General features: G+C 30.7%; 4 protein-coding genes across 4 annotated transcripts; 1 reads left to right on the top strand and 3 right to left on the bottom strand.

The window, feature by feature from the left end:
- Positions 1-694: 694 nt before the first annotated feature.
- On the bottom strand, positions 695-1,584 carry LOC107030549 (translocator protein homolog). The gene has a single exon (XM_015231818.2). It carries the CDS (start codon positions 1,422-1,424, stop codon positions 828-830), a length of 597 nt encoding a protein of 198 aa, XP_015087304.1. The 5' UTR covers positions 1,425-1,584; the 3' UTR covers positions 695-827.
- Positions 1,585-7,601: 6,017 nt separating this feature from the next.
- Positions 7,602-14,422, top strand: LOC107029293 (dol-P-Man:Man(5)GlcNAc(2)-PP-Dol alpha-1,3-mannosyltransferase). The gene is made up of 13 exons (XM_015230676.2): positions 7,602-7,839; positions 7,946-7,980; positions 8,480-8,617; positions 9,433-9,501; positions 10,528-10,685; positions 10,795-10,861; positions 10,963-11,016; positions 11,465-11,553; positions 12,250-12,366; positions 12,538-12,644; positions 12,781-12,859; positions 13,675-13,731; positions 13,815-14,422. The coding sequence occupies exons 1-13, from the start codon at positions 7,692-7,694 to the stop codon at positions 13,996-13,998; spliced, it is 1,302 nt and encodes a 433-aa protein (XP_015086162.1). The 5' UTR covers positions 7,602-7,691; the 3' UTR covers positions 13,999-14,422.
- Positions 14,423-15,017: 595 nt separating this feature from the next.
- LOC107031434 (rapid alkalinization factor) lies at positions 15,018-15,698 on the bottom strand. Its single transcript, XM_015232809.2, has one exon. The coding sequence runs from the start codon at positions 15,582-15,584 to the stop codon at positions 15,228-15,230; it is 357 nt and encodes a 118-aa protein (XP_015088295.1). The 5' UTR covers positions 15,585-15,698; the 3' UTR covers positions 15,018-15,227.
- A 4,148-nt stretch (positions 15,699-19,846) lies between these two features.
- LOC107031433 (protein LOW PSII ACCUMULATION 1, chloroplastic) lies at positions 19,847-24,799 on the bottom strand. Its single transcript, XM_015232808.2, has 9 exons — positions 24,478-24,799; positions 22,814-22,917; positions 22,314-22,449; positions 21,913-22,144; positions 21,609-21,766; positions 21,000-21,188; positions 20,682-20,782; positions 20,419-20,515; positions 19,847-20,234 (listed from the first exon to the last, which is right to left on the bottom strand). The coding sequence occupies exons 1-9, from the start codon at positions 24,724-24,726 to the stop codon at positions 20,160-20,162; spliced, it is 1,341 nt and encodes a 446-aa protein (XP_015088294.1). The 5' UTR covers positions 24,727-24,799; the 3' UTR covers positions 19,847-20,159.
- Between the last annotated feature and the right edge of the window lie 1,004 nt (positions 24,800-25,803).

Below are 25,803 nucleotides of genomic sequence, written 5' to 3'. Positions count from 1 at the left end.
GATGATACAAAATGTCTGAAAGATCTATAAAAAATTTACTGTCGAATGTAGACTTACTTAGCTCTTGAAATTTCAAAAGTAATACATTTATTTAACTCTTGAAATTCAAAAAGTGACATAAAATGAAAAAAAATGTGACATAAAATGAAACAGTGACATAAAATGAAACGAGAGTGTGTAATTAATGTACATTTTTCTACCGAGTGAGGCCGAAAGGACAACAATTTATATAATTTGCATTTCATTTTATATAATCCGTATTATTATTTTTTCATAATTGAGCAATAAAGCCTGAATTGTACAAATGTACTTTTTTTCATAATTGAGTAAAGAGTCTTGAATTGTACAAATATAATAAGATCTGAAATAATAGATTGATACTACAAAAACTTTAAATAGTGATACAAATTATATTATATGAAAATTGAAAATTACACGTTTATACAAAATTAAAAAATTAAAAACCAAAATTATTGAATGTTATATATAGTAATAAAATCGAAAACAAAAGAAAACATGCAAATTATACTTACTGTGACGAATTATACAAACTAAAAATCGATCTACATAGTTGAGGTTAATATTAATCGCAAGTATAAGTTATAGCTTTGATGACTAGCTGACTAATATAAATTTAACCAACAACGTAGTATAGTATGTGAGATTTTGTTTGCTTCGAATTATAGCCATATAATGGAACCGGTAAAAGCTTATTTGATCTGATTAAAGCATAAAATATAGATCACTAATACATGTAATTTACAGTACATAAGCCTCACAAGCCAAAACAAAACAAAAAACAAGAACACTATATTATTTATTTCTTCCTAATGATACACAAGCTTAAGATTTGCTAAACTCAAAAGCACAGCCCATCCAAAACAAGGTTTAACCAAATCCCCAGCAATAGGATTCACATTTTTAAAAGCCCTAAAACAACCAATCAACACTCCAAACAAAGCCACACATAACACTAACCCAATTCTAGTAGCACCTGCTTTGAACACAACTGGATCCCAAGCCAAACTCAACCCTAATTGAGTTAAATACAAAATTATAGCCATAGGTTGACGATGAAACCCACCTTCAGCCCAAACAAGCCAAGCAGAAAGACCCATTAGAAGAGAAGAACCTAAACAGGCTAAATGTAAAGCCCATAGACGCGGAAACCAAAAAGGCTTCTCCATTGAAACGTACTGGTAACTTGATCCGAATAGAGAGATGTCAATTAGGGTTAATAGAAGTGGAATTGATAAAGCGATTGTCAATGATTTGACGCCTCGTTTCGCGATCTGTTTTCTTGTTGATCTGTTGATGTTTTTGTTCGATTTTGAATCCTTATCGTGAGCAGATTTTGTGTATTGCTCTGTTTCTTGTGATTTCGTAGTACTTCTGTGTTTTAGCTCATCTTGTTGAGAAGCCATTATCAAAATGTACTTTTTAGGGAAGTGAAGAGAGTTTCTGAGTGCAAAAGGTAAAACGAAGAAGAAGAAGAAGGGTCAGGAGGATTTTCAGGTGATGGAATGATATTGAAAGAAGATGGATCCGCTATTTATATCCATCCTCTTATTTTTCTCATTATATATGCATTTTTATTTAGGCATAATACATCCTAAATTTTTTAACTTTGCCTTTTCAGTTTTCATAATGCACGATCAAATATTTTAAATAAACGCATAAATCCTACATGGCATAATACACGTAAGATATCATGCTGGACAAAAAATGACATGTAGGACACGTGTGTCTATTTGTTCAACTTTATACAAGTTTAAATATTTACTTGTGCAAACTCAGAGTTGAAGAATATTGATTCGAAACTAAGTTAAAGGACATATTTATATATTGTGTCTTTTATTTATACAGTACATCGCTTGATTTTTAATTATTTATTTATTTTTATTATAAAATTAACGATTAATATGATGAATTAATTGTTTTATTTTTATTAATTATGAAGTAAAAGAGTTAAAATTTTTAAAAAATTTCATATTTTCTAAAGGAATTGATTGAAAGTGATATAATAGGGGAAAATTATCTTTTATTTATCAGAATAAATAAATAATTAATGACCAAAAAATAGATAAATAATTATTGACACATAACATAATAACTTTGATATTGATATGATGTATCAGATGAGACTGTTTATATCTAAGCCAAAGGTTTTGAGTTTTGAGTATAAATTTTTTTTCATATTGATTTGACATTTTCTTTCTAATGGTAAAAGATAATCAGATTTTAGTTTAGAAATTTAATATATAAGAGAAATAATAAATATGACTTATATGGTGTGAATTTAATTAATTAAATTTTTTAAGTCTTTTAACTAATTTTTTCTTTTAAAATAACAATTAAAAAACGACAATACAAACTCAATAATAATTAATAGAACTATCAAAAAATATATATAATGTATATAATTATTTTGGTAAGCTATTCAATATTATTAGTAATATTTAGGATGTGATAAGAATGCACTTGTTACCTGTAAGTTCGATCCCTTGTAGGCGTGAAATATGTGTAAGCAAAGATGAAGATCAGTAATTAAAAGAAAATTGACATATGGCAGAAAGAGGTTATGAAGAGTGGAAAGGAGTACTACACGTGGAGAGAAGTCACTCACAACACTAATTGATGTTGTTATTACATAAAAAATATTGAATATGTTATCGAATTTGAGAAAAAACTATTCATGTAATTTTTATTTGAAAAATATTAATATAGAGGATAAATAAAATTATGTTTAATCTTATCAGCTTTATCTATCTAGGTATTTGAGAAGTTTTTTTCAAAGTTTTAAATGACTTGATGTTTTCTTAGATGTTAAATTATTTTTTTTGATATTATAAAATTAATAAATAAAATAAATAAATATATTTTTAATATAATGAACAAATAAAATTAAATCAAAGAGGTGATACAGTAATTTCAATAATAAATACGAAGTAACAGAATAACAGAATTTTTCTCATAAAACACTATTGGTGAATCGTTTTGCGCCTAATCTTATCAGTTCTTTCTACTTAGATATACGAAAAACGTTTTTTCAAGTTTTTAACGTTTTGACCTTTTTTTTAAATGTTTATCTTTTCTTGATATTACTTACAAAAGTAAAAACAAAATAGAAAGAAATATATTTTAATACGATGGATAAATAAAAATAAACGAAAGAGGCAATATAATAATTTCAACAATAATAAGAAGTCACAGAATTTTACTCATAAATTACTATTGGTGAAAGCGTTTTATAACTTATCTTATCAGCTCTTTCTATTTAGGTATCTGAGAAGCGTATTTTCAAATTTTCAACGACTTGACTTTTTTAAATAATAAAATATTTAGCTTTTCTTGATATTATAAAAGTAATAAATAAATATATTTTTAATATAGTGGACAAATAAAATTAGACGAAATGGGTAATATAGTAATTTCAACAATAAATAAGAAGACACAAAATTTTACTCATAAAACACTATTGGTGAACACATTTTATGCCTTATCTAATCAACTCTTTATATTTAGGTATCTGAAAAGTGTTTTTTCAAGTTTTCAACGACACAACATTTGTTTAAAAGATAAGATATATATCTTTTTTTAATATTATAAAAGTAATAAATGCAATAAAAAATATATATTTTTAATAAATTGGACAAATAAAATTAAAGGAAGGGGTAATATAGTCATTTCAACAATGAATAAGAAGTAATAGAATTTTACTCATAAAACGCTATTTCTGAACTCGTTTTGTACCTAATCTTATCAGCTCTTTCTATTTAGATATTCGAGAAGCGTTTTTTAAAGTTTTCAACGACTTGACTTTTTTTAAATGATAAAATGTTTATCTTTTCCTGATATTATAAAAGTAATAAATGAATAAATATATTTTAATATAGTGGACAAATAAAATTAAACGAAAGGAGTGATATAATCATTTCAACAATACATAATTTTACTCATAAAACGCTATTGCGAAAGTCCTTTTACGCCTAATCTTATCTGCTCTTATCTATTTGCATATTTGAGAAGCGTTTTTTCAGTTTTCAACGACTTGACGTTTTTTAATGATAAAATCTTTATCTTTTCTTAATATTATAAAAGTAATAAATGAAATAAATAAATACATTTTTAATATAGTGGACAAATAAAATTAAACGAAAGGAGTAATATAGTCATTTTAACAATAAATAAATAACAGAATTTCACTCATAAAGTCCTATTGGTGAACGCGTTTTATGTCTATTCTTATTAGTTCTTTCGATTTAGGTATACAAGAAGCATTTTTCAAGTTTTCATCGACATGACGTTTGTTTAAAAGATAAAATGTTTATATTTTCTTAATATTCAAAAGTAATAAATGAAATTAATAAATATATTTTTAATATAGTGGACAAATAAAATTAAATGAAAAAGGTAATACAGTAATTTCAACAATAGATAAGAACACACATAATTTTACTCATAAAACGCTATTTGTTGAACGCGTTTTATGCCTAATCTTATCGGTTGTTTCTATTTAGATATATAAGAAGTGTTTTTTCACGTTTTCTACGACTTGACTTTTTTTAAATGATAAAATGTTTATCTTTTCTTGATATTATAAAAGTAATAAATGAAATAAATAAATATATTTTTAATAAAGTGGACGAATAAAATTAAAGGAAGGAGTAATATAGTCATTTCAACAATAAATAAGAAGTAATAGAATTGTACTCATAAAACACTATTGGTGAACGCGGTTTATGTCTTATCTTATCAGTTCTTTCTATTTAGGTATTTGACAAACGTTTTTTCAAGTTTTCAATGACATGAAATTTTTTTAAATGATAAAGTATTTATCTTTTCTAAATATTATAAATGAAATAAATATATGTATTTCTAATACAGTGGACAAATAAAATTAAATAAAAGGGGTAATTTAGTCCTATCAACAATAAATAAGAAATGACATAATTTTACTTATAAAACGCTATTGATGAACCTGTTTTATGCCTAATCTTATCAGCTCTTTCTGTTTAGGTATTCAAGAAGCGTTTTTTCAAGTTTTCAACAACATGACGTTTGTTTAAAAGATAAAATGTTTATCTTTTCTTGATATTATAAAAGTAATAAATAAAATAAATAAACATATTTTTAATATAGTGGACAAATAAAATTAAACGTAAGGGGTAATATGGTAATTTCAACAATAAATAAGAAGTAACAGAATTTTACTCATAAAACGCTATTGGTGAACACGTTTTACTCCTAATCTTATTTGATCTTTCAATCTAGGTATCCAAAAAGCATTTTTTCTATTGTGACTTGACGTTTTTTAAATGATAAAATATTGATATTTTCTTGATATTATAAAAGTAGTAAAAGAAATAAATAAATATATTTTTAATATAGCGGACAAATAAAATTAAACAGAAGGGGTAATATAGTCATTCAATAATAAATAAGAAATAACGGAATTTTACTCGTAAAACGTAATTGGTGAACACGTTTTATGCCTAATCTTATCAACTGTTTCTATTTCAGTATTCGAGAAGTAATTTTTTCAAGTTTTCCACGACTTGACATTTTTTTAAATGAAAAATTATTTATCTTTTCGTGATATTATAAAAGTAATAAATGAAATAAATTAATATATTTTTAATATAGTGGACAAATAAAATTAAACGGAAGGGGTAATATAGTAATTTCAATAATAAATAAGAAGACACAAAATTTTACTCATAAAACGCTATTGGTGAACGCACTTTATGTCTTATCTTATCAACTCTTTCTATTTATGTATCCGAGAAACGCTTTTTCAAGTTTTCAACGACATGACGTTTGTTTAAAAGATAAAATGTTCATCATTTCTTGATATTATAAAAGTAATAAATGAAATAAATAAATATATTTTTACTAATCAATATCATTATTTGTTGTCAGAAATAAAAAATCGATTTTACAAAACTTTTGTTTTGCATGTGGTCAATTATGATTTGACCACGTCATTGATTATTCATTTTTTAAAAAAGGAAAAAGTTCAAGTATTCCATCGAAGTTTTAAAAAGATTTATTTGTGTCATCTATTAAAATTTGTTTCATTTGTCTCATTTCAATTATACTTTTAATGGATGACATAAATGTGTTTTTTCTCGAAATTCGATGATATATTTAAGTATTTCAAATATGAATCGGTTGAAAATGTACCAACATAAAAATAAATAAAAATTAAAAAACTAAGGTTTAATATTGTTAGTTTCTTTAAATTATCAAGATATTTATTTAGATACTTGAACTAACCTCAGTTTAGAGTAGCTTTATTTTAAATAAAGATAATGCAGATTCGCATTCGCTAATTATATATGTTTTTATTTTTTTAGCATACAAAGTTTACATAATTGTACTCTATAACAACATATATATGTAATATGTAATAATTTGTTATACATATACAACTGAAAGCTATGCCTATTTCGCTATATATATATATATATATATACACACACATATATATATATATATATATACAAAAGAAGCAATTGTATAATTCGTTAGTTCCACTTCAGATTTGTATAGTTTCGTTGGCAGATCATTTTTATAAATTGTTGTTTGCCTCTCATTTGTATAAATCATTGTTAGCCTCTCAATTCAATTGTATGTGTTTGTATATCTGTATATAATTTGAATTTGTATATAATTGAATTGAATTGTATAAAACGAGAAAGAGAGAAATTATATATAATTTGAATTTGTATAAAACGAGAAAGAGAGAAAGACAAAATAAACTTGGACAGAGAATATACAATTGAATCGAATTGTATAAAATGAGAAAGAGAAAAATTATATGCAATTTGAATTTGTATAAAACGAGAAAGATAAAAAGACAAAAGAGACTTGAGCAGGAAAATATTTGTATTGTATATTATAAATAGGACGGAGATATATGTATTTGCATTTGTATATACAATTTTCTCTCGCTTTATACAAACAGAAACACAATTTATACATTTCTATTGTATAAAGCGAGAGAGGCGAGCGATAAAGAGCGAGCGAGAGAGGGAGAGTGGCGAGCGAGAATATGAGGGAGAGTAGCGAGCGAGAATATGAGTGAGAGAGGCGACTGACAAACAATTTGCTATGAAACACAAATAAATCAAACGATAGATACTGTATTTATTTACATTATTAGTTTATCATTCTATATAATTATCCCAATTAAAATTAGGAGATTAGTTAGATATTAAGTCAAAAAATTACTATATTTAAGGGGAATGTGTTGGACATGAAGGTCTCTAACATGATTATGTGGTTAAATTATAAATGGGCTATTTGCTAAAAAACTAGTTTAAACATTTTAATGCTATTTCTAGTAGTTCAGGGGCCTTTTTAAACTAAAAAACAAATAGAGGGCTTCTTTGTTCAGCTTCTAATAAATCAGGGTCTTTTTTGTCTAATTTTTAGAATCAGGTGCCTTATTGTGCTATTTGCTAACAGATATGGCACTATAATTCTACTTCTAATAGTTCAGGGGCCTCTTTAAACAAAAAAAGAAATTGAGGACCTCTTTGTTCAACTTCAAATAGATTAGGGTTATTTCCCCATATTTTTAGAACTATGAAACGCTGCGTTTTAAACAGCAAAAGAAAATCCCAATTCCCAAATTCCTAAGACGTCTTTTCGCCGAGATCGTCAGTTCTCCTGCTCCGGCAGCCATGGCCGCCAAAGCAGCTGCTATACGCAAGAGTAATAGATCGGAAAATTTCATTCAAAAACTCGTTAAAAATCCTAAAATACCTTTTGCTATTGCATTACTCATTGCTGATGCCATCCTCATTGCGTTGATTATCGCTTACGTTCCATGTAAGTTTCAGTTTTCCACACTTCATTTCCATTTTTTGTTTTCTTATGTGTATATGAAATCATAAAATTCATAAATCGTGAAATTCCTCAATTTCTCCTTTTTTAGATACGAAAATTGATTGGGATGCTTATATGTCTCAGGTGAGAGTTCAACATTTTGATCTGTTTGTTTGTCTTGTTCAGTAATGTAGCAACGGTTTGAGTTTGAATTCAGTCTGATCAGTAATTTGGATTAAATGACAAATTAAGGCAATATATTTACCAGTATTTGACATTATAGTGTGATTTATGGGAAAATGCACTATGCCCGAAATTTCGGAGACACACTTGTACTGTACTAAGTTTCTATTACCCCTGAACTTATTTTATAAGTAATTTTCTACCCCTTTTCGGCCTACGTGACACTAGCTTGAAAAAAAAGTCAACCAACATTGGACCCACAAGATAATGTCACGTAAGCTGAAAAGGGGTAGAAAATTATTAATAAAATAAGTTTAGGGGTGTAATAGGACCTTAGTATAGTATAAGTGTGTCTGTGAGATTTTTGGCATAGGTTGAGGGGTATTTGTGCATTATCGCGTGATTTGTTGATATCTTGCTTATATAGTTTTAATTGATTGTTTTTTTTTTGGTTTAATAGGTTACTGGTTTTCTCGAAGGAGAAAGGGATTATAGTAACTTGAAAGGTGACACGGGGCCTCTAGTTTACCCAGCAGGCTTTCTTTATATTTACTCTGCTATACAATATGTTACTGAAGGTCAAGTCTATCCTGCTCAGGTAATTTTCCTACTTTCTCCATTTCCGGGAGGTGCCTTTTTTTGCGGTGGTAGCCAGTGAACTTGCGTAAGGAGTTATTAGATTGATTGTGATTGTCCACTTTCAAATTTGATTAGATTTGAAAGAGCACGCAAATGCAGTTAATTGGTTGTCCCCTTCCAAATTTGATAGATTTTGCTACTGAATTTTAAGTAAGTGAGACAATATATGTTATGTGTTAAAAATAATAAAATGGATGCATAGCATCTGTATTGATGATGTGAACTAGTTAAGTAGGTGTTTTCTTATGCAGGCTTTGATTTCTAAGCAGTTACATTAACAATCTTAACTCTTGCTTTCCTTCGACTCTGTGTCATAATTTTTGGAACTCCAGCTAGATATTCATGCCCGTGAGGCGTGATGCACTTTTCTTTGAAGATGCTACTACTCTTGGAAGTATACCATCTTCTAGAGTGTTTCTTTTCCAATAATGACAATCTGAAGTAAATATTTTCTTTTCCTCTAACTTAATACTAACTAGAAAAAATTGCAATGGTACACTTTCTATGCTTGTGCTGCTGGTGTAAGCTTAAAGTAGATTCCAGCGTGAGAAAAAAAAATTAGTATCCTTTTTCTGGGTTTTGCATGTTCTGGAAGGTTCATACATACATAATAAAGTGTAGTCACTTGTTTAGCTAACTAGTTGTGATTTTTGAATAATGTGGGCATGTTCAGCTCGTTCATTGGATAATCCGTACACTCTATTATGTCCTTCGGTATAAGGTCACGTTACTTGCATGCCAGTTGTTGATTTCTATTTTCTCATGCCAGTGCAGATTCTTTTTGGCTTTCTCTACGTGCTGGATCTTGCAATTGTCGTGTTCATCTACTTGAAGACTGATGTGGTAGGTGTCCTCTTCATCTGAATTTTATGGATAACTTTTTTGGAACTGGTAATTCTGAATTTTATGAGTAATGTTTTAGGCTAATGTATTCTTGAAAAAGAGTTGTATTTTGTGACTGCTGTAAGACTGGATCCAGTGGTGAAATTTGTTAGTGTTGACTACAGCAACATACCCAGTGTATTACCACAAAGTGGGGTTTGGGGAGGGTAGAGTTTTTAGAGCTAAGGTCTGCATACACTTTCAAAAGATTTGAGTTTCTAGGTCCCTATATATAGTTTTATACGTGGATATACTTTGTCTTCTCACTTTTGCCACAATAGACTGAACTCTAGCATAATCTTAGTGCTCTTATGAATGAAACCTTATCATTTTATAAAGAATAAAATTCTAGACATCAATTTGAGACCTGGTGACAAAATGCACCTTCTTTAAGCTTACACAGGTGAGCTTTATTTAAAGGAGGTATCTTGGTAAACGATAAATCAAAATTGAACTTCAACGGGATTTATGGAGGAAAAATATGATGAGGCTGACAAGTTATTACGTCTCTGGGAGGTATTCCTAAATAAAGAAGTTAAAGAACAGTGAATCTTGGGACTGTAGTTAGACCATTTATCAATATCATTCAAATCTTATGCTAAGGAGATCAAGAATTTTTGCTCAAATAATTTCCACAAATAATTATGTGTGGTTCAGAGGAAGTTGTAATGTGTAATTGAGGACATCTGTAAAAATTTGTCTGAACATCTCTAATAAGACGGAGTCTCGACCAAAACTTTTGGGAATTTGTATATCTTTTCACACTGAATCAAGGTTGGCTTTCAACTGTAGCAAGAGAAGAATGTCCGCAATATGTTTTACTTTCTTCTGATAACCATTTCTCTTTCTGATTTAGCTTTAGCCTTGAAACTTCTAATAAGTTCTTTCAGTAAATATTCAGAATTCAACCACTTTGTACTAAGTAGAAAATCTTTATTCCTTGGAGTTAAGATATGCTATGAGTAATTGGAAACATATTTTTTCCAGGTACCTTGGTGGGCTCTCTCCTTGCTTTCTCTGTCGAAAAGAGTTCACTCTATCTTTGTTCTTCGATTATTTAATGATTGTTTTGCCACTACTCTCCTCCATGCTGCATTGGTCTCAATTATCTGCCAAAAATGGCATCTAGGGTTGGTAATTTTCAGGTATATTCTTGCTTGCTTAGACATTTTAATTGTTGGATTAAATTTTTCTCTATATCATTGATTAAAAACCATCAGTTAAGATTGATCAGTGGTCTTCTCTTTAGTACAGCGGAGCTGTTTCCATAAAGATGAATGTGCTCCTGTATGCACCACCTCTGTTGCTCCTCATGGTGAAGGTATACTATTGGGACGGTTTAGGTCATTAATAATCTCTGTAGGACGTTGAGTTACATCTCTGATTAGCTTCTGTGTTATATGGTGGGAACTTGAAATACAGGCAATGGATATTGTTGGAGTTATATCTGCTTTAGCAGGGGCTGCATTAGTGCAGGTGGGTAATCTCCAAGTTCCCTTTCTAATTTCTAATGCAACTATGTTCAGTGGGCGGCATGATTTTCTTATCTTTACTTTTGCTATTGTGTTCATGACTGCAATTGTGTTCTTTGTAAATGTTGTTTTGGAAAATAGTTTAAGCATGTTTCGTTATTTGGGGAGGGGAGGTTTGTGGTTGCTCCAGGATCAAGGCATCACTTTCTTCGGCGTACTCATGAACAAAACATAATGTTTTAACTTTTGTGTGATCTATATGTTCCATCTTCAATGCTCTTGGGCATTCTTTTAATTGTTACAATATTATTTCTATTCTTTCCTCAGAGATCGACTGATGAGTTTGTGGTTCATATGCATAGGTGAGTCGGTTACAAGTATACTTCTGTTGAATGGAGCTTCTTCTGATCAAATTCTTTACCAATGATCATGGTGATTGGTGATTGGTGCAGATTCTCATAGGGCTTCCTTTTATCCTGTCACATCCAGCTTCATATTTATCAAACGCTTTCAATCTTGGTCGGGTTTTCATCCACTTCTGGTACTTTCTTAAACACAATGTGTGCATAATGGGTACTCTGAGGCACCATGTCAAAAATATCATGCAACTTTTAAGTCTTTAACATTGCCGTCATCCTTCTTTCTGGATTTATTTATGTTTCGGTAAAATTGTTTTAATGTGCAAAATAAATAAACATTATACCCCTGGATATTTATGAAATCCGCATTAATATGGTGATAAGAGATTGTGTATCTATTCACTTGACACACTGTTATATAACCGTGCATTATCATTACATGAAACAACATTATTGTATTTGTCATGCACTTTTTACCTTAAATGTCATCAAACAATACATTGGTATTTGGTGGTGTCTGCTAAATGTAGGAGATGCATGTTCTTACTGCTGGCTGTAGTTTGTTCTCTGTCTCGTCCCTTGGGAGTTCAGGTGGGTAGTGGGCTCGTTTCTTTCAGTGGACGTAGACAGCTAAGTACTTTTTTTCCCCATATCCCTTGAATATCCACTCTTACCCTAAGCCTACTCTGATCTTCTAACTAAAGTTCAGTCAAATCCTTATAAATTTTAAGTTGTATTTGGTATGCCTTTTAGAATAATCTTGTTCGCTAAGAACTGTATTTCTATCAACTGTGTTGGTGCAACATTATGCTCATGTCATGATGTTGTGCTATCCTTTACAAAGAACAATTTATCGTAACTCTCTTCTTTTGTTGCAGGTCTGTCAACTTCAAATTTGTTCCTGAAGACATCTTTGTTTCTAAAGCTTTTGCTCTCTCTTTGCTAGTTGCTCATCTCAGTCTGCTATTGGTGTTTGCTCATTACAGATGGTGCAGGTGAGTATTTCTCATATTATCATTACATCTAGTGTAGTGGTGTTGATATTCCAGTACTGAAGTAGGAAAAGAGAAGTCATAATATGATAACTATATCATTTTCTTCTCTACATACGGAGGTAATAAGTTAGCGGCTACTGGACTGCATTTTTCCTTTTTCATCTTTTGCAGGCATGAAGGAGGACTGTTTGCTGTTGTGCGTTCTAAAATCATTCAACTGAAGCTCAGAGTTTCTCAGAGAAATCCTTCCTCAACCAAGAAAGTCCTTCAAGCTGACCGTAAGCAACATGCACAATTTATATTGTGATTTTTCTATACTCAAAAAGGCTGTCAAGTGTTATACTGTCACTAGTTTTGTCTTGATTTGACATGATCTTTGGTTGCTGAATTGCTCTGTGTCTATTTCATTCTCAGATATTGTGACGACTATGTTTGTTGGGAATTTCATTGGCATTATATGTGCCCGATCCCTCCATTACCAATTTTATTCTTGGTAAGTTTTTGCAGCTTATTTCATTCTTTAGGTCATGGATTCGATCTCATACTCCTCACCTCTTAACACAAATGTCTTGATGTGGTTTTTAAGGGTTAGCTAAACTAATTCTCAGAGAGTGAATTAGAAGAAGATTTAAATTGTCCACATTAATTTAAATATGCAACTTTCCATATATTTAAACATTTGAAAAGCTTTAGTAAATGATAATTTTGCTTTGATTCTTGGAATAGTTAACATAATATTCAGCTTGAGATAGATGCATGCTTTTATGATCTTATGTTTGTATTGAGCTCGGTTCTGGTGGTAACTGCACATAAAAGTACAACAAATATTTCAAGAGGACATAATTGGAATGTTTAATCAGAAATCAGAATGATAAACTATTTTATTCTAACTTAATAATTGTGCCACACTAAAATAAATAATGCATTTCAGACGGACATAGTAATAAATAGAGATGCTTCAGCATCTCATTGAAGAACAGAGAATTTTGGGATGCATTTTGTTAGTAGTTCACGGGACTGCAGCATGTACTTAAGGGAGAAGTGTATTTGAATATAAAATGCTCATTGAGTAGTTGACCACCTCTCTGTGTGTAACTTTTTCCCCGGTGAGTCGGTGAAGATCACAAAAAATTAGCTCCTCTCCCCTGCTAGCATGGCACCAAGCAAGACATAAAGGCCTTGACTAACATTTGCCAAGCAAATGAAAATTTGGAAGATTACTCGCTCTTTCACTGCGTTCCTGGGTTCTGTGTCAGAGTATTAATTGAATTAAGATAAAACCATTGATGTCCTAGAGCTTGTTTGCAGGTACTTCTATTGCTTACCATATTTATTGTGGAAAGCACCATTTCCAACCCTCCTACGGTATTCAGTTTAATACTCAAACTTCTTTGTTTGCTTTAGTTTTTTGGTATTTTCTGTTGACAAGTTTTCGTGTTGTACTGCAGTTTATTCTTGTTCGCAGCTGTAGAGTTTTGCTGGAATGTCTTCCCCTCCAACACGTACTCATCACTTGTCCTCCTCTGTGTCCATTTGATCATATTGGCCGGTCTATGGATAAGTTCACCAGAATATCCATACGTCGAAGAAAAAACAACTGATAAATCTACATCTAAGAAGAAGGCCAGATAAAGCACTATCTGGTTATGCATGTGAATGGCAAAATTCACCCCCCCAGGCGTCATTTGGGTATACTGAGAGGAGTTGTTGTTTTTCTGTTTCTTTTCGTAGTGTTTATTCTTACACTGGTTAGATGGTATACAAAACCAGAAAGCTGGACAGATCATCCCCATGGCGTCAAGGATGAATATTTTCTGGGGGTTTCAACATTTGAGGATTTCATTAGCTCAAATCTGAATTAGACTTGAATATTTTAGAAGGTCAACCTATTTTATTTATCTAAAGTCTGCATGGTGTACTATTTATTGTCAAGATTTAAGGACATTTAGTCATTTTCGTCGAGGTTAGCTGGTCGTTTGTGCCTGCACCAACTAAGAAGCTAGGCAAGAACGCTGCTAACTGCTCTTGGAAAAGTTCAACCTATAATTGACCTATAGTTAACGTTTCTCTTCATGATTCATCAGATTTTGAATTTGACAACGTGCCTGTAGGGTACATGAAATCCCACAAGTTAACTAGTGCTGAACTAGGTGATTTTTTGACATTTTTATTTGATATTTTCTTGAAAAGAATTTTACATATTTATAACAATTACATAATATATATACTACAATGACAATCTTCATCGTTCAAAATTACCGGAAAAATTGTAGTCAAAGAAAATATTGGCATTAATCTTTTCGGTAGAGATGTACTGCTAGTTTGCCACAATCTTATAGCACTAAGCTCTCGTTATGTGGGGAATTTATGAAAAGAGCCCTGGACATCTTATAGCACTAAGCTTTCGTTATATGGGGAATTTATGAAAAGAGCCCTGGACATCTTATAGCACTAAGCTCTCGTTATGTGGGGAATTTATGAAAAAAGCCCTGGATCACAAAGTCTATCTTACAATAATTTTTACGAGAGATTGTTTTCACAATTCAAATCTATGACCTCCTAGTCACCTAATAACAAATCTACCAATTGCATCAATATTTCCTTTAGTTTGCAACGATATTTGTGTGAACATAATAAAAAACAGAAACAAGTAGAGAATAATACATGTATTAACAAACACCAAATGAACATTGTATTAACCATAAAGCATTGCCAAAGCACCACTATCACTTTATTTGTAATTGCAACTGAAAAGAAAATACTCCTACTTAAAGTACATAATATAAACACTACGAAATTATTCAAAACAATTACACTTACTAATAATTAATTAACATCGATTAATTCGATCGTTAATTACTTTAACTCCGGCAACGAGTAATAGCACTGCAACCACGTGTATACGGATTAGCTTCAGCACCTGTTTTGCAGTTATAATACGACGCACCTCTTCTAGAACACGGAACACTGTTACTCTGCAGCGCACCATAGCTTATATAATCAGTAGTTGCTAATATACGCCTGTTGCTCTCCGAATCCATTTCGAATTCTCCGGCAGCCATACACTCCGCTATCGAACCTTCACAGCTATCGGCGGATTTCATCGGAATCCAACCGCTCACGTCGAAATCGCCGCCGGTAGCATCGCCGGAGATGATCAAAGCTGCGATCAATAATGAAGAGATGATGAAAATGGAACAAAAGGAATTCGCAGCCATTGTTGATAAATTTTTCAATGCTGATCGGTGCGTTATCTTCCTTCTCTCTTACTCATATATATATATATCAATAGAGAGAGATAACAACTTGATTTTTTTATTTTTGTATGTTCTAACTACTACTACTACTGGTGCTGCCATATTTTTTTAGTAGAACTTATATTAGAATTCGATTAAATTTAAATTATACACAACTAAATATCGTTAATAATAATTTTTTATATATAAAATCTCTGATTAAAGGCGAAGTACTGGAGACGCAACCCATGTTGTTGGTATATTCTTACTGTTTTTAGCTCAACGACAATATGGCGGGATTAGGAATAGTACTATATTTTTGGCCTTTCTCGTGAAATGGTGTCCATGTTGCCTGTATTTACCAAAGTGCCATTCTCAAAATATAAATAATGTTCAAAATATATTTGACTCACTGCCTATTTGAATTGATTTAAAATTTCATCAAACCAATTTTAAAGTCATTTTTTTATTTTTAAGAGTGTTCGATAAAATTAAAAATATCTTAAAATTAATTTAAAATGACTTTTAGAAAGTTAAAAATGAAAAGTAGGTTTTTTCCTACTTTTTATTTTTTGATTTAAAAGTATTTTAAGTTCGAATTTTTATTTCTTTTTAATTTAAAAGTCATTTTATTTTAATTTATTCATTTTTTACTTAAAAACTACTTTTTGAAGTCAATCCAAGTGAGCTCTCAATATATTATAAACACCAAGTGTGGCCGGTACTTGGTAGGATGAAAATTATTTTTTAGAGTAATAAACATTTTGTATAATATAATATTGATATATATCGCGGAAAAGGCAGTGATAAAGTCACGAAATTTAATTAAAATATTTAAAATTTAATATATATAAAAATAATTTTTAATTTATATATTTTGTATAAATTTTTAATAAATGATGCTTAACTGATCGTCCTTCACACGTAGCTACACTAGTGGAGGTGGGGATGATGGGAATAGGGGTTACGGGGTGGAGTGAACCGTGAAAATAAGGTGTTTATGTAAAGCATATTTTCTCTATTTTCATTAGAAAAATTATATCATTTTTCTATGTGAAACTAATTTTCCTTGGTATATAATTATGTGGGAAGGATTTAAGTGTAAAGTTGAGATTTTATAGTGGGAAAATAGTTAATAGTTGTGATCCAAAGGATTCATCATTGTGGTTATAATCCCAACATTCTCGAAAACAATTTCACCATATGAAGGCACATGATGTACCACTTGTATCAATAACGTAACGTGTTGCTAATTACAATAATAAGAAATCCAAGATTAAGGGTATATAAAAGAAAATAATTTATCTATATTTGGTGTTTCTACCAACTTAATTATAAGCACATATAAGGTCTCTCTTTGAAAAAAAAAAATATCATGTCTTCTATGTAATTTTATTATATTAATGAAAAAGGGTCTGATATACCCCTCAACTTTGTCATTTAGAGCTGATATACCCCTTGTTATGAAAGTGGCTTATATATACTCCTACTTGTAAACAAATGGCTCACATGTACCCTTTTCCTCTAACGGAAATGAAAAAAAAATAATTTTAATCTAAATTTTTATTATTTTTTTCTAAAAAATATAATCCCATATAAGTAAATTTAATCCTCGTCAAATATATTTTTTTTGACTTTTTCTGTTTCAATGACTAATTTATAATTACTATTTTGATAATCAAATTTATTTATATTTCATTAATATTCTTGTAAAACTTATTGTAGATGACCAAATTTTTTCTTCGAATACGAAATTAAATTACAATACACACAAAAAAAATAGTTTAATTTTTTTTCTCTTTAAACTAAGGAATGAAAGAAAAAAATAAAATAAGAATAAGAAACTCAAATAATTATAATAAAAGAAGTCAAAAAATAATTTACGTATGAAAAAAATTAAAAATATACCTTGAACTTTTATAGAAGAATCATATATACCCCTAAATAATTTTTTTTAAAAAAAATTAGAAGTAATAAATAAAAATTTAAAACTAATTTTTTAACTTTCGTTAAATGAACGGTATATGTGAGTCATTTTGTAACGGTAGGGGTATATATGAGCTGTTTGTATAACTGTAAGGGCATATATGAGCTACTTTTAAAACGAGGAGTATATCAACTCCAAATGACAAAGTTAAGGGGTATATCAGACTCTTTTGTGTGCATCTCGATTATTTGAATAATGTGTATTCTCATGCATGTAGCATACACATTGAATATGAACAATTTTTTTTTATATTAAACTTTATTTTTCATTATAATTTGAAAAATAAAATATAATGAAATTTAGGGGAAAGTAGAGTTTATTATTAGAAGTATATGGTCATATTGATTTAGTATAAGAGTTTAGTTGTCCTAATCTTAGACCTAATCATAATATATAATGATAGTGGACGTAAGGCAAATCAAGTATTATTATGGTCGGAGAAGAAATAATATTAATTTCAATGGTTATAATAATAATAATAATAATAATAATAATATGATATTAAATTCAAATGAAAAATGAAGCTTCTTTGGTAATGGGTTTCGTTTATTTACCAGTTCAAACGCGTTACTCATTGCTGTTGGTAAGTTCAAGTCATCATCAAAATAGATGAACCTTTCAAAACCTACCAAAGAAAATGATGTCAATTATTATATATTATTAAAATAGGCAACTTAATTAATTAATGTTTTCTGTGTTATCTTAATATCTTTTTCATACTTAATCTTTAGCAAATTGTTTCGTATTTATTCTTTATTATATATATGTAGCTCCAATGCAAAATGGATATACTCCATGTGTTTAAATTTATTTATTTATTTTTTAAAAAAAAAACTTCAACTCAACGAGAATTCATTTTGTAATTCACTCGCATATTTTTTCTCTAAGAGATTTTCTTTTTTGCACAAACATTTTAGGAAAAAAAAACTTTTCACTTTTTCAAATAGTGAGTAATATTAGGCCAAAAATCAAAGAGAAGGCAAAATTGCTTAATATTGGTTTTTTCAGTAATAATTTTTTTCAATTTGTTTTAGTTTTGGTGGACAGAGTTAACTGATATTCATTTATGGCGGAATGTGATAAATATCCCGTAAAATTAATCAAGGTACGAGAAAGCTAATCTGAAAAGAAAAACATCGTATTATTTATAGAGTCCAACAATTTTTTCACCGACTTCAAACATGTTCTAAATAATGTTATGATTAATAGTAGTTTAGTACTTTTTATATAGGCTTAAAATATGTCAAATGTTACTTAAAGCAAAAATAAGAAATTAATACCATGGTTGCTCTTTAGAATAAAGTCCCAGGAGAAATCCTAGAAAGAAAATATGTCCAGGTGCCTTGTACAATAGTAAATCATCACATTTATCCTCGAGATTTTAAAATATTCATAATCTAATATTAAAAATTACACAAATATTTGAGTACGCAATTTTTTTTAAAAATAAATGCATCAAGCAGAGTGACCGTGCAGGCAAAGAAGGGATCAAATTTTAAAAGGAATAGAATAATGCACAATCATCTTAGTCTCTTCGACCACAGTTCGACAGAATTCAGTAATTTTGATTTCAAACAATTTATTAATACGTATAAATTATTAATTTAGAATTCGATAATTCAAAAAAGACTAAAATTTAATATAAATGAATTTCAAATCATGGTCTGCCTTCACCTTATACTGTAGTTTAATATGCAAAAGTCTTCCTGGCAAAGTTATTGGTATTTTTTTTATTGGAGTAGGTTCAGAATATCTTTCTTGTTGGAACCATTCCAGCTTATATAGTTTCTTCTTTTCTCGTTTTTTATTAAAAAAGACTTGGGTTAATATTAAAACAGATCAATGTATTAACAAATTATGAACTAAAACTCAGTTTGAACGTCTGCAAATAAATAAATAATAATAATATTTCTCAAAGAAGTCAACTACATAGCAGAAATTACTTCCTAGCTCATTAGATATATTTTCTCTTGTTATTTCCTTCTTTTTCCTGTTGATTGTCCCAACCTTCAATAAGGTAACAAAAACCAAGACTTCAAGCACAGGTGGATTCACTTGTATGCACTTGCGAAGCCAGAAATTTCACTAAGGATATTCAAGGTTTAATATGTGTTTTTGTGTGTGTGAGATTGATAATTTGACCTATATATGCATGCAATATAGTTTTCCGCCAAAGGTTGTTCAACAAACCAACCTTCAATGATAAAAGTGCTAACTAAAGCTAAATATCAGATCCAGTGTCATAAAAAGTGTCATATAGTGATAATTCGTGTATATTGAATTAAAATCATAGATCCACCTCTAGCTTCAACAGTAGATGAATAACTATGAGTTCCATTGTTTGGATTTCTATTTCCTATGGAATTTCATATCCTTTGGATATTCATCTGGCAAATATCAATATCAATTTATAGAATTATAGTACAGTATATGTTCGTGAAAAAATGGAAACATAAAACAGACAAGCTCAACAGGCATCAATTAGTGCCTTTTATATTTCAAGTAAGGAGACTGACCGAAAATACACCAGGTAGTGAAAAGATTTTAGCACTCAGCAAGAGGAACTTGTATTATCTTTCTAGCTTGCTTAATATTGCTTCCATTGGAGGCAGTTCCTTTAAAATTTGAGCCCAGTCAGGCATCCCCTGCAGAGTTGGTCGAATTAAAATCGAAGAATTAACCCGTAAGAATAGTAAATTATACTTCTCTGGATACAGTCATCTATGTTATGTCATGATCAATTTATGTGCTGATTATGTATGCATATAAGTATATCATTGAGTCAGGATTAATGGACCAAAGAAGGGAATTGCAGCAACAAGTACTGACCTTTCCTGATCGTCGAACACGACCGTCTAGACGAAGTATAATGTAGACATCTTCACCAGGAGTAACACCTTCAGACTTCTGTTGATCCCTTATCCACCTGAAATAGATTTGAGGTCAGACAATAGATCTGGTAAAAGGGAAAACAATTCAGTCGATCAAACTGTGTAACGGGATGTACAATAAATTAAAGTGGCACAAACATAAATGCACATGACCATGATGTGTTGAGTAGTTTCAAGAGTATATGGAACAGGTAGATATACCTTTCCCACTCTGCAGGTGAAACGACCTCCGCCTTGAACCGGATCTCTGACTTCAGTTTTGATTTTGCAATTATTGACTGAGTTCTTTGGTCAAAATCTTCCTACAAATTGGAGAAAAATAAGAAAACCAGAACGAGATACACGCACATTATTGTCTTATGCTTATTGAGCAACAAGAAACAACTTTTAATAATCCTGTAGCGTATAAAAATATATTTTGGACTTTGAGCAAATAGAAAGCAGAATCATGAACTTGACGTGCATGCTATAGTATCATGTTGTTTAAAAATGATCATTAAGTGCTACTTTCAATCTTACCCCTATGGATGGGAGGGAAGCAACTGCCTTTTGCGAAAGACCAAAACCTTTCTTCTCAATTTTTGTTTCCCTACCTTCACCCCAAATAACAGGAACTAGAAGGACTCCTCGTTTAAGAAGTTCGGTACGGAATTTCTCAGCATTTCTCATAGCCAGAGAGACTGTCTCCTTTTTTCCAGCCAAAATAACCTAACAGTAAGCATCTGGTCAAACTCCAAATACGAGGAGACAATATATTTGAGTCAGGCAGGCATTTTAGAAAAAGAAATAGAGATACAGAGAAAACAAATACATAAAGGGATATCTTTTTGCTCATAAAATATACGCATTTGTTGCAAAACTAGCAAAAGATGTTACGAACTTTTCTGTCTTTATCATCCCTCCGACAATGTAAATGTGATGGAAATGGATTCTTCAAATGAGATAGGTAAACCATATCTTTTGATCTCTTACACAGAAACAGTGCAACGAGAACTAGACAAGTGACAACAGTAAAAGTTATACAGGACTTCTCATTCTTCAAGGTAAAATTGAAGGACTCCTGACGTTTTCCTCTCAACTTCTGGAAATTGAAAACAGGAAGAGTAAAGGGGAAGTTGTCTCACTAACAGGCCTCACGGTGTCTCTTAGCTGGACGAGTTCAACAATCCTATCAGTTGAAAGGCGCAAAGGCAGCCTTGATAGTGTTTCATCACGCAATATTTGTGCAAGCTGTTCCTCCTCTTTTTTGTTGTCCCAAAACAACAAAGCCACAAAAACAGCAATACCTGCAGAGTGCTGGTTCAAGAGGTTAATCATTTTTGAGAAACAGTTCTTTTCATTTAAAAGCGTGAGTTAATATAGCCAGCAAATATAATTAACAGAACTTTAGAAGTGAACTAAATGATTCGTAGCAAAGCTAGTCGTTATTTACCAGCGACATTTATAGCAGCATTTCCTGCAGTAGCCCCTAAATCAGGAGCACCATCTCCACCTTGAATTGCACGGATTAACCTGGGTATAGTGAAAAATGTAGAAATTCCAGCAGCAGCAATGAATGCCACATAGAAGAATCTTCTGACCCCCCTAAATGGTGCTTGTACCTCACTGATGAGCTTAAGGTCTCTACGGAAACTGTACCCTATGTCTTCCCCTCCTAACCTAGCCTGTGAGGTAAATAGAAGACTATGAGATTCAGAAACAATGAAGCAAAGCTAGAGCATTGCGAAGTTCTGGAGATACTGTAACATAGTCAATGTGGTAAGGAGCTGAATTAAATTCAGACATTCAAGCATGACGAAAACTAAAGAACTATATCCACAGCTGGAAACAAACCTCTTCCTGTAGTTCCTTAAATTCAGGCAATGCTCTGAAGGAAGCCAAATCTGGATCATTTAAGATTGTGCCAAACTTAAGGTTATACTCTTTCAAAGCAGTGCGCAAACACTCAGCAGCTTTCTTTCCTTCCCCCCTTGAGTTAATAAAGAAAAATAAATTATTAAACAAATAGAGAAATAATAAAGAGTGAAGAAGAATAAATAAGTATAGTAACTTTGTGACGCTCATTGAAGATTCAACATTGGTTTTAGTGATCCTTCCAATGAAACAATTAAGCTAAGAACTGTGATTAAGAAACTATAGGTGCCTCTACTTGCAGTTCACAAAGCTAAAACTGTGATTAAGAAATTTTAAATTCCTTTACTTGCATTTTACACGAGAAGAAAGTCGAAAATATGTTTTTTTTCTCAATGTCTCACATGATTTCAAACAAATAACTGTTTATCTTTATCCAGCTTAATCAATTCAACCATGAAAGAGGCAAAGGAGAGATATACCTGTAGGCATGGCAACATGCTTTGTTATAAAATGCAGCTTGAGCCTCCTCAGGGTTGGGATTTAAAGTAAGTGCTGTGTCGAATAGCACAAGAGCATCTTTCACCTGGAAAGATCAAATTTAGTGAACAATAAGGTGCATGTCGCCCATATTGCAGATTGAAATTGTAACCAACTTGCAAGAGGTTTGTACACAAACCAAAATGCAGATTATTGGAAACATAATTAAGTGGGAAATAAAAAAAAAAGGCCAACTGAATAGATTTTAAATAGGTAATTTCACAAAAGGAAAATTGTTGATTAAAAGCAAAAAGAAGATTTGATCAATGACATTAACAAATTGATAGCTTTTCCAGTAATAATTGTGATTCAACCTACTAGATACTATCCTTAAGCTTGCTATGCAGGATCAAATAGAGATACACAAGAAACTATAACTCAGACATTCAAGCTTCTGATGTGCACAAGATTTAATAGAAAAACTTGTTGAGTAAAAAAATCTTTGAATCATCAATCTTTTGGTACACTTTCAGTTTTAGACAGAAATTTTCTTTCCAATTATACTCCTTCCTAGTCCATCTATCTCAATTCATGTGACACATTTTCTTGTTTGATGTCAAATTTACAATCTTAGCATTATTATAAAGTTTCAGTCATACGCATTTTGAAATCTAGTTGTTGTTGCAGATAAAATCTGATTGTACCTTCCAATTTTTCAAGTCACTGTCAAAAGTCCACTCACGACCAATTTTCAATAAAGCAAAATTAGGGCGGGTGTTAAGTGTAGGAGCCGAGCCACCCCTTCAGCCATTGGTTCAACAAAACCCTGTAGCTTTGGCTCAAACCTCATAGTTATGTTTCAAAAAGTTCATTTGCTATGTGTAAAATGATATATTCAAAACTCATAACTAAAAATCCTAGCTCCACCTCTGAGTACAACTGTTACCATAAGATTTACACAAAACAGGAAAATTTTGAATATACATGTCAATCTAGTAAACTTGCTCAAGTTGCAGATTCTTGGAGAACACTTGCCCTAACCAAACTCTCAAAGCCCTTATGACTACATTGTAAATGTTGATTAAGTTAGAAGGAACGAGCCTCAATTTATAGAGTACTAAACTATTTTCTACGAGAAAATGACTACTTAAATATGGAAACTTTATAACCTATTTATGCTAAGAAACTCAGGTCAAATACCCAACAACAGACTCTTGGAGAACACTTGAGGAAAATTAGGTAACAAACTTAGGTAACAAATAGAAGGGAATAATATGACTGCAAATGATCAAATGATGGGGATATTAAAACTCGAAATCAAAACCTCTATTGTCATTTATCAAATTAAATTGCATATACTAAAACGAATCCCTTCTATTTAATTTGATATCTACAACTAGTGGCGCAGCTACAATTGAAGTATATCTTTGTTTTAAAAAAAATATCTATAAATAAACAAAAATTTTATGGTCATGAACCTCAAGCCACATTCTCTCTGTCTAAATCAACAAAAAGAACAATACAACAACAATATTGAGGAGTTTCATAAAGCATAATGTATATGCAGACCTTATCATTGTTTATAATAGACCTGAAAAACAATGCAATCACAAAATAATTAAGGAATTTCTGCTGCCATGAAATTGAAACAGAATTAAGATAATACCCGTCCTTTAGAGAAGAGGTCGAGGCCGGCATTGACACAGGACTCAGCAGTGGGAGTGGGTTCACTGACTTGGGGAGACGGCGATGATGGCGGAGGGGGCGAAGTAGAAGAAGAACAAATGACGAGTGAAATACGATTCTTCGGGGGAAAATTTAGGCATAATTGTGTAGTAATTGAGAATTTGGAAGATGATGAAGAGAAGAAGCAGAAATGGAGGTGATGAGAGGAGGGAAGAGTTGTAATGGCCATGTCAAGATTTATCCATTCGCACCACACCTTACACTTCTTGTGGTTTTCATAAAAGGCTTTAGTCCATATTTTTCTAAAGTTTGGTTTTATTAAGGGATTATTATTACTTCCTCACTCTCAAAATATTTGTAGTGTTTAATTTTTTTAAAAATATTAATTTAAAAATGTTTGATTATTTCCTTACTAAACATTTCTTTTATAGGTGTTTATTTTATACATAAAACTTTCTTCGTTTAATTTTATTTGTTCATTTTAGATTTTGCACATTTATATTTTATCATAATACACATATTAATTGAGGTTTAATATTAAATATTGAAATATGATTTAAGGAATAAGTAATTAATATTAAGAATAAAATGATTTTTTCTTGGTTTATACAAAGTGTCAAAGGAAAAATGAAAATTTTCTTATAAAATGATTACAGTTTAGGCTTAATTAGAGATTTATAGTTATAGTTCGCTTAATTATAAATTATAGATACGTATCAGGGGGAGGAGAGATGCGAGCGAGACTAGAAATTGAGCTGTTCAAAATGAAATGTAACCAACAAGCCAATCGCAAAATTGGTTTATTAATTTTTTTTTTTGTATTGAATTATCGGATTAACGATTGATGTTTTATAGTTAAAGATTTATCTAAGCGGAAGCAAATTACTCAATTTCCTTATTGGGTAAACCGTTAACCATTAAGAATTGTCGTAGTTGCATTTTTACAGTAAGTATATTTATTAAGTAAATACTTATATGCATACACCCTCTAAATTTACACTTTCATATATGTCTCACACTGATTGACCTATATTAAAAAAAGATATTTCTTTTGATGGGAGATAAATATATTGGTGAGTCAAAGTGAAAGAAGGTTGCATGAACTAATGAAACCAATATACCACAAGATAACAATGTGTTAATTTTTAATATGATAATGTACCAATTGATAGCTTATTGGTTGACTAATGGATTAGTATATTTAAAATCTGATATCCGATAAGTTAAACTATTAAATATAATTATTCATTTGATCTATCTAATAAGTAACCTTATTAGGAGAAGGGGAGAGAGGGAGAGAGAGTAG

This window comes from Solanum pennellii, chromosome 9 (assembly GCF_001406875.1).
Source record: "Solanum pennellii chromosome 9, SPENNV200".
Lineage (NCBI taxonomy): Eukaryota > Viridiplantae > Streptophyta > Magnoliopsida > Solanales > Solanaceae > Solanum > Solanum pennellii.
The sequence above is the reverse complement of the archived record's forward strand: the minus strand, read 5'-3'. Positions and strand labels throughout refer to the sequence as shown.

What these genes read in the sequence shown, in the direction of transcription:
- LOC107031433 (XM_015232808.2), bottom strand. Translation starts at nt 24,726, where the DNA reads ATGGCCATTACAACTCTTCCCTCCTCTCATCACCTCCATTTCTGCTTC. An exon ending in TTAAGGAACTACAGGAAGAG is followed by an intron (nt 22,145 to 22,313) that starts GTTTGTTTCCAG and finishes TTTACCTCACAG; the next exon opens with GCTAGGTTAGGAGGGGAAGA. An exon ending in CTTCCCTCCCATCCATAGGG is followed by an intron (nt 20,783 to 20,999) that starts GTAAGATTGAAA and finishes TCCAATTTGTAG; the next exon opens with GAAGATTTTGACCAAAGAAC.
- LOC107030549 (XM_015231818.2), bottom strand. Translation starts at nt 1,424, where the DNA reads ATGGCTTCTCAACAAGATGAGCTAAAACACAGAAGTACTACGAAATCA.
- LOC107031434 (XM_015232809.2), bottom strand. Translation starts at nt 15,584, where the DNA reads ATGGCTGCGAATTCCTTTTGTTCCATTTTCATCATCTCTTCATTATTG.
- LOC107029293 (XM_015230676.2), top strand. Translation starts at nt 7,692, where the DNA reads ATGGCCGCCAAAGCAGCTGCTATACGCAAGAGTAATAGATCGGAAAAT. An exon ending in GAAAGTCCTTCAAGCTGACC is followed by an intron (nt 12,645 to 12,780) that starts GTAAGCAACATG and finishes TTTCATTCTCAG; the next exon opens with ATATTGTGACGACTATGTTT. An exon ending in CCATTTCCAACCCTCCTACG is followed by an intron (nt 13,732 to 13,814) that starts GTATTCAGTTTA and finishes GTTGTACTGCAG; the next exon opens with TTTATTCTTGTTCGCAGCTG.